This window comes from Alexandromys fortis, unplaced genomic scaffold (genome assembly GCF_014885135.2).
Source record: "Alexandromys fortis isolate MF-2015 unplaced genomic scaffold, M_Fortis_MF-2015_v1.1 scaffold_102, whole genome shotgun sequence".
Classification (NCBI taxonomy): domain Eukaryota; kingdom Metazoa; phylum Chordata; class Mammalia; order Rodentia; family Cricetidae; genus Alexandromys; species Alexandromys fortis.
Window position 1 is genome coordinate 4,370,232 of NW_026067984.1, and position 8,281 is coordinate 4,378,512.

Consider the following 8,281-nt stretch of genomic DNA (forward strand, 5'->3'; position numbering starts at 1 on the left):
AGAATAAAAGCACATTCAAAGGACTGGAGAAGTGTTTCTGTGCCTGAGAGAGCTATCTGCTCTTCCATAGGGTCAGAGTGTGGTTCCCAGCATCCACATTTAGTCAACGACTCACAACCGCCTATAACACCAGCTCCAGGATAGCAGATGCCCTTTTCTGACCTCTGCCCACAGATACACACACACACACACACACACACACACACACAAAATAAAATCCTAGCCTTTAATCCCAGCACTTTGGGAAGCAGAAGCAGGCAGGTCTCTGTGACCTCAAGGTCAACCTGGTCTATATAGTGAAAGCCTGCCTCAAAAATATAAACAAACAAACAAATAAATAAGTAAGTAAATATCTTTCAAATGAAATAGCAATTGAAAACACTCTTACAAGAAAGAAAAAGAAGAACTGTGCTTTCTTTAGCTCTGCCTCTTTTGGAAGTGAGCCAGTTCTTTCTTGGATGCTTTCTCAGACTTGTAATTGTTTGAGATGAAGTCACTGGTGATTCCTGATTCCTGACTGGGTTTCTAGATGCCTGTTAGGAGCACGAGTCAGAGCACAAGTCTCTCACGGGTAGCAGCAGAATCCCAAGAAAGAGCCCGTGGGGGTGGCGGGCGAGCGTGGGAGCATGAGAGAAGCTTACCTCTCGCAGAAAGTGTGCAGACACGGCAGGACCTTGGGGTTCTTGTACCGTTCCAGGCATATACTGCAGATCAGAAACTGTTTGTCGATCTGGCGCACCACGGGACTTGGGATGCTGGCGCCCTCACTGGCCATCCTAGACCACTGACATGGGAGGCCGGCTGTCGTCGACCCTGCACGCTGCTGCAGCCCGGTGAGGAAAGACAGAAGAAAAACACGTGATCACCCTCTATGCACACCAATCCTGAGCTCTTCTAGTCTAAACACAGAAGACATGTCAGTGACCTCAAAGAAAATAACAAGAGCCAGCTCTCATTACTACGGAAGTAATAGCAGGCTTGTTTGTGCTATAAATAACAGTAAAATATGACATCTTCCTTCCCCCATACAGACAACAGATCAGGAGAGGGTGTGTCCCACCAAGAAGCTGTTGGCTGAGTTTAAAAGTGAGTGGTGGCCGAGGGACAAATAGTTACACAGCTAAGCGCATGCCTTTACCCGTGACTGAATATACAATTTGCCTTTTATATTCATGTGACATTCAGTATGGTTTTTTTTTTTCATCGCTATACTTTGAGGGGACTGGAAGATGTCACTGCCCAACACGGCGCCCTGGTGTAAGTTGTTTTAACTGAAAGCTGTTGAGATATGCAGTCATTGGGGAAAACTAATCTCCTCTTATGTATCCAGAGCCTTTAAATGCTCTGATCAAAGGCTTTTACAGGGGGAGAGTTATACAGGCTGTACTGGTGCGAATTGTTTTTAACACTTGTTTTGATTGTGCGTCTGTGTGTGGGCATGCCACGGCACATGTGAAGGTCAGGGAACAAACTTGTGTGAACTGGTTCTCTTTCCGCCATGTGGATCCCGTGGTTGGACCCAGGTCCTCAGCACTGGCAGGAAGTGCCTTTACCCCTGAGTCGTCTCTCCAGTTCTGTATGGCTTTGTTGGTTTGATTGTTCTTAACTCTACATATTCAGAAGTTTTTATAGGAAAGAGGTGAAAACCCCAGGAAGTGACCGGACTTGGGCATTTTAACAACAGCAAACACTTTTTGTCTACAAGGGACATGAATTTCCCTTCCGTAAAGGACATTTCTCCCTCAGAACTGAAGTATGGGGAGGCTCTCAGGGACTGTGGCTGCGTGGAGATGGGGCTCCACAGCAAATCGTGCCTGACCAAGCTCGCAGACCCAGGCTTCCCTCTCATTTCCCAGAGCCCAGCCCCCTTTTCCCTTTCTCAGTCCCTCACAATGACCAGGAGTTATTGAACTATCCAGTAACAGAGCAGACTAAAGCAGAGACAGGCCCTGTAATCTTAAAGAAATAGCCCTTGCCTCTGGGCTTCGAAGGGAAAGAGAAGTGAACGCAGAGGAAGCTTCCAGTGTGCACTTGAGGGACTGTGCGTGTGACAAAGACCGCGGAGAGGAAAGCAGAGTCCCCTGGGCAGGAGGTTATAACAGTCCCAGCTCAGGCCAGCACCTCAAAGTTTCTGGCTCCTATCTCAAAAAATTAGCAAGGGTTGAACTGAAACTCAGTAGAGTGCCACGGGCCTCTTGTTGTCAAGGGAAATACTCTACCAAAGACAGAAGGAAGGGAGGGAGGGAGGACAGACAAAAGCTAATTAATCTCCAACATAATAGAAATGAAAAACTTATTCTATGTATTAGACAGACAGACAGACAGACAGACAGACACACACACACACATCCTACAGGGTGAATAGCAAATGTATCTCTGAAACTTAACGCCTTCCCTCCTGAGCTGCCCACCGCTCTGACCTTGTGCTTTGACGAGGCTTTGCTTTTGAGACTTAGCTTACATCTGACACGAGACCTCGGTCTGTGACCTGTGTCTGAAGCTGGGACCCACGGCGTATTTACAACATCAAAGCCCTGGGCTTTCTGTGGGAGCCGCTCTCTTCCAACCCCAAGCGCTGGCTCTTATGCCGCACCAAACAACCAATGTTGTCAGATGCACTTCGGCTTCTGCTTTAGAACTATGTATTTTTATTCCGTGTATATGAATGTTCCGCCTGCACGCATGTGTGTACACTCCAAGCACGCCTGCTGTCGGAAGAAGCCAGAAGAGGGTGTCACATCCCCTGCAACTGGAGCTACAGATGGTTGTGAGCAATCATGTGGATGCTGAGAACCAAATCCCACTCGTCTGGAAGAAAGTCAAAGTTTACATAATCCAGTCCCAAATAGTAGTTCACCTTTTGTTAAGAAAGCTCTGGCTCTTCCCAGTCTAAGTGGTCAACCCTAAAAACATATACATACAGGCAATACTAATGAGCTCAGCATGTTGTAACTATATATTATTCATTTTATATGAATATGACAATAATTTTCTATTTATTTTAATTTTATACTTACTAAAGATGGGCAAACAAAATAAATACCACACACCAACATTAACCAGACCCAAAGTCTACACATCTCAATAAACCTCGACATAGTTAGAAGAGGCATTCTGATGCTGTGGGGTTTCATACTGGGATTTACACTTGCACTATCTAGTATATTTTTGTGTAGTTATGACAATAACAATTAGAGAAAAAGAGGCTATGCATTTGAATGGAAGGTCATAGAAAGGGGGAGGAGGAGGAGGAGTGGAGGAAATGGCATAAGTACATTTTATTTAAAAATAAAATTAAGAGATAAAACCCCATCAAGATCCATTCTAAATCCCACCACTCGGGAGGCAGAGGCAGGTGGATCTCTGTGAGTTCGAGACCAGCCTGGTCTACAGAGCTAGTTCCAGGACAGGCTCCAAAGCCACAGAGAAACCCTGTCTCGAAAAAAAACAAACAAACAAACAAAAAAACAAAACAAAAAAACCAAAAAAACGATCCATTCTAACGGAGTAACACACATGACAGGTTTATAATGGAATATGATTAGCGAATGGTGTTTGTGAAGCATCAATCAGGCAGGGGCATCACCTCCGGCCAGAGCTCCCTGCATGGTGAGGCAGCGTAGGTGGGAATATCTGATAGGCTGGCACCGGCGGCCAGACTTTCCGTAGAGTGCTCCCTGAAGAGCTAGAGAAAGATCTTCACTGATGGGCTGAAGGGCGGTTCATCTCTAGGGAGCTGGACCACATCCCTATGACATCAGACTAGTGAAGGAAAGCTCTGTCTGCCTCAGGGACAAGGAAACCAAAGCTGAGGTCTAAATGACCTACGCAAGGTCATTGAGGAAAATCAGTGGGGCGGGAAGCTCAGGTTTCAGGGTTTCTGCCTCCTCTGATGGGCGTGTGGTAGCTAATCTTAAACAAGGGTAATGTTCGTGTGTGTCGCAATAATGGCAGCGAGCTCTCTTCCGTGTCAGTAAAACTTGGCCTGACTATGAGAAATCGGCCCAGTTCTTGAAAAAAAAAAAAAAAAACTCACTAAGGGTTCGATTATTATTATTATTTTAGTGACAGTGCTGGCTGGAGATGTGGCTCAGTGAGAGAACACACACTCAGCATTCGATCTAAGGTTTGGTTCCCCTACTCCCACACATTCTGTCATTAGATAGGGGCTCAGCAGCCACAAACTCTTGCTGGTCTTGCAGAGACCTGGGTTCAGATTCCAGAACCCACAGGATGGCTTACAACAGTAATTTCACTTCCAGGGGATCTGACCCCTCCTCTGGCTTCCAGGGCACACACTTGGTACACAGATAGATATGCAGGCAGAACACTCATGCACATAAAAGCAAAATAGATAAATTTTTTTGAAAAGCCAGTTAACATTTATTTTAAATAGCTTTAACAGTTCAAAGTCGCATCTATGTATCCATTTGTGTTGGGGGTGCACGGGCTACGGTGCAGCGGCAAGCACACAGAGGGGCAGAGGATAACTTTTGTGAGCGGCTTCTCTCCTGCCACTGAGTGGGTCTCAGGGACCCGCTAAGGCTTGGCAGCAGAGCATGTACCCGCTGAGCCATCTCACTTGCTCTTGAACATGTCTGATGTTTTTCACAGGACCATGCTGGCTCACAACAGAAAAAAAAAAAAAAAAAAAGAAGAAGGGATGGCGGGGAGAGAACACAGATATTTAAGCGACTATAAACAAAAAATCCTTGTTTTAACCAAATGATATATATTAACGGAATAAAATTTGTTAAGCCAATATTCTTATGCTCTAAAATGTAAGAGAAAGCATTTGGTTCTAATTCTATGGTAGTTATTTTGGTGAGTGATCATGTCTGTGTTAGTATGTTCATTCACATGGTGCATTAATTATGCCTACTCTTTAACACTGATTGAAAGTCATGGCAGGGATGCAGATCTGTCACAAGTGACCTGTTGAAGACAGCTTGCTCTTCAAAACTCCCATGGTCGGCACAAAAGCTTTCCGAGCCCCAAGGACCCCCGAGCTTTGCCAGGATAAGAACGCTTCCGGGAATCCTTCTGGATGTGCACTACCAGAAAGCGTTTCACTGCTCCTAAAGGGACAATGTGCCTGAAAGAACTCAAGCACAGCATGAGCCAGAGAGCATGGTGGGACATTTCTGGGCCTGCGAGGAGGCAGCAGTCTTTAATCAAGGGCTTGGGCACTGCCAACGGTGAATACCTAACTACAGCAAAATGCTGTCCTTTCTGGACATATTCCTCAACCCATGCAGGCTGATGGCATTTTTCCCGCTGGGCTTCCTGCATGAGGGAAGCATGCTGCTCCTGGGATGTCCTTCACTATCTGGGCTTCCAAATGGTGGGCAACCCTTTCTACCCATAGATGTGACTGAAATCAGTGCAGGGGAGTGAAGATGAGAGACAGAACCGCTCTTCCGCTGGAGGCAGCTGGGTTAAGTGGAAGAAACCATCGTGGAGCCAGGGAAAGCTGATGGCACGCCCATTGGCAAAAGGCCAATGGAGGTGAAGGCAGAAGAGCCTTTCTTCTTGAAACTGGGTCTTGCTATGCAACGCAGGTTCTCAAAATCCTCCTCCCTCGATGTTCCAAGTGCTGGGGTTAGAGGATACTACTACACCTGGTCAAAAGTCATTTTTGTATGACACAGTCCACACTAGACAGAGGTTGATATTTATCACCTAGAAGAGCTTTTCTATGAAAACCAAACAAGTGTTCCTGAGGCCCTCTCACCCCACCCCTGTTCCCCCTTCCCCTGACCCCACTCCCTACTGCTTTGTTGGGGGGTCTCCTATTCAATCTGCTCACGAGGTTTAAAACCCCACATGGGGCTCCATGAACATCTATTTCCTCTTACAGACCCCATGTTTGTGCAGCAGCAACCCTCCTTCCATCTGTTGAAGCCCTAGCCCGTAATGTACTTGAAGACTGAGATCATTTGTGGCAGAGCATGAGGCCGTGAGGATGGAACCCTAAGGTCGGGATCTGAGCTGGAGAGCAGTGTAGTTTCCCATCCCCATTATCCCGCAGACTTCGGCTGCTTATGTGGGTAGAAATGGTCTTGACACTTCAGAGACCCAGATGAGAAAGGACGCCAGACCAGAACCAAAGTCCGCACTGCTTTGCTAATCAAGGAGACCAGGAACTGGTCATCCGCAACACTCCGGCTAAAGTTTGCCCGTTCTGGACATATTCCTCAACCCATGCAGGCTGATGGCATTTTTCCCACCATGCTTCCTGGCATGAGGGAAGCACGCTGCTCCTTCCCCACCCATCTCTCTCCATGTGAGGAGAGCATAAAGGGACGGCCATCTGTCTGCAAAGCTGGAGGACGGCTCTCTCCAGAAACCTGCTGTCTTGCTACCTTGTGCTTGGACTTCCAACCTCCAGAACTGGAAGGAACAACTGTTGAAAGCCCCCTAGTCTACGGCAGTTCTGCCACAGGAAAGGCCTGGCTGAAACCCCTTCTGATACAGCATTTATTATATTGCAATTTATTTACGTCGCTCTCGTATCTCCCCACCCAGGCACTACCGCCTCACCCTGGTGTGTGAGACGTGCAACGGCAGGGATGCTAAGTCTGCACGCTCCCCTCATCCCAGAAGCTAGGACTGTGTGTGCCTGGTACTTCACCGTCACTGGTTTTCTGAATAAACAGAATAGGCTCCTGGTGGACTAGAGCATGACAGTTGGAAAAAGAAGCTAGGTTCTGTGACAAAGCGTGTTTGTTGTGAAGGCTGCCGTTGGCATCAGCGTTGCCCGCCTCCCGCTGTGACAGTCTAAAGCTCTCCAACACGTGCTATCATCCAGAGGGTGAGCGTCAGCAACATATTTATCCACGCTCGCATTCAGAGGGAGAGCTGGAAAACCACTGAGGACACATACGCGCGACAGTCAACAGCCTAAGCCCTGGCACAGACGGCCCTCGTTAAGGGCGGTTTTGCCAGCTAAACATGGTATGCTGTGGGGAAAGCAACGCGGCAAACAGGAAACAGTCCTTGAGCAGAAAATCCTGCCCCAGCACTTCTTCCCGCTCTACAGCTCTCATACTTTCCCTGGCTCGCTCACTCGAGTTACCCCCAATTGGGGGGAAATTGACAGTAGATGAAACGAGAGAGAGAAGGCTGCAGCTGCAAATCCGAGATTCAGACCACACCTCCCGCCCCAAATTATACCATTCAGACTGGAAAAGTGTCCAGGGTTCCTGCTGACACCAGCATGAGGAGAATGGAAGGAAAAAGCCTGCAAGGGAGGCAGCGAGCCCGGACCGGCCGGCTGGTCGGGGAAGACGGAGCCTGTGATTTGTAAGTTGTGGCATGATTTATTCAATACCACCCGATGGTACAGAACTCCACTTCTCTTTCTCAAACAAGGTCTCACTGTGTAGCGCAGATGGATCTCAAACCCATTACCTTCCTGACTCAGCCTCCTGACGGCCAATGCTACAGGTGTCCATTTTCATGCCCAACTCTACCTCCATCTCGAGAGGCTAGGTTTGCCGCAGTCCTGGCTCTGTATTAATCTTCAGACCTCTCTGCTGAGTCTATTTAATAATGTGCTTGCATTTTAAAAAAACTTCTTCAGTTAATGATGACAGCGAGGACAGGACAAAAAAAATCAGTTTCTCCAGTAGATCAAAAACCTTATGTTTGTAGAAAAAATAATGAATTCATAATTATAATTCAAAATATGTTCCATGGGGGCAGGTGACACCTGGAGCTCAAGGCACAGGTGCAGCGCCATTTAAAGGACAGGTGTTTCAGGGGCTGGGAAAGAGTTTTCTGTGTAAGCAAGTGAACCCGAGTTCAATCCCTAGAAAAAGCCAGAAGCCGGGTGTGGCAACAGCTGTAATCCCGGATGTAGCGGGCAGAGGCTAGCAGAGCGCTGAACCATTGACACACAGGCCAGGCTAGCCAAGCTGGTGACCCCGTGTCAAAGAAGACACGGACCTCTGGTCCCTACACACAGGTACACATGCACGCATATGCATGCACATGGTATCTCCCCCCACCAAGTAGGATCTCTGGACTGAGTTAGGAGCCTAGTACCATTCATCTACACCTGAGTTTGAACTGTTACTGATGACTCAGCGGGAAGAAAGAGGGCAGTCTTCCTGTGCAGTGAAAACAGGGTGACCCAATTTCAGTTCAATCAAGCCTGCCTGATCCCAGGGGAGCCACTTTGTAAATTAGAAGGCAAGATCCTTTCTTCTTGTGTGTGTGTGTGTGTGTGTGTGTGTGTGTGAGAGAGAGAGAGAGAGAGAGAGAGAGAGAGAGAGAG

At 47.6% G+C, this 8,281-nt stretch overlaps 1 protein-coding gene across 7 annotated transcripts in view; it reads right to left on the reverse strand.

Moving 5' to 3' along the window:
- Positions 1 to 8,281, reverse strand: part of Trim2 (tripartite motif containing 2) — a 112,290-nt gene that overhangs the window by 43,966 nt on the left and 60,043 nt on the right. For all 7 annotated transcript variants that reach the window (XM_050158790.1, XM_050158782.1, XM_050158788.1 and 4 more), the window contains one exon: positions 642 to 823. In XM_050158790.1, the coding sequence (XP_050014747.1) occupies positions 642 to 775 (134 nt within the window). In that variant the 5' untranslated portion in view covers positions 776 to 823. The remainder of the gene's footprint in view (positions 1 to 641; positions 824 to 8,281) is intronic.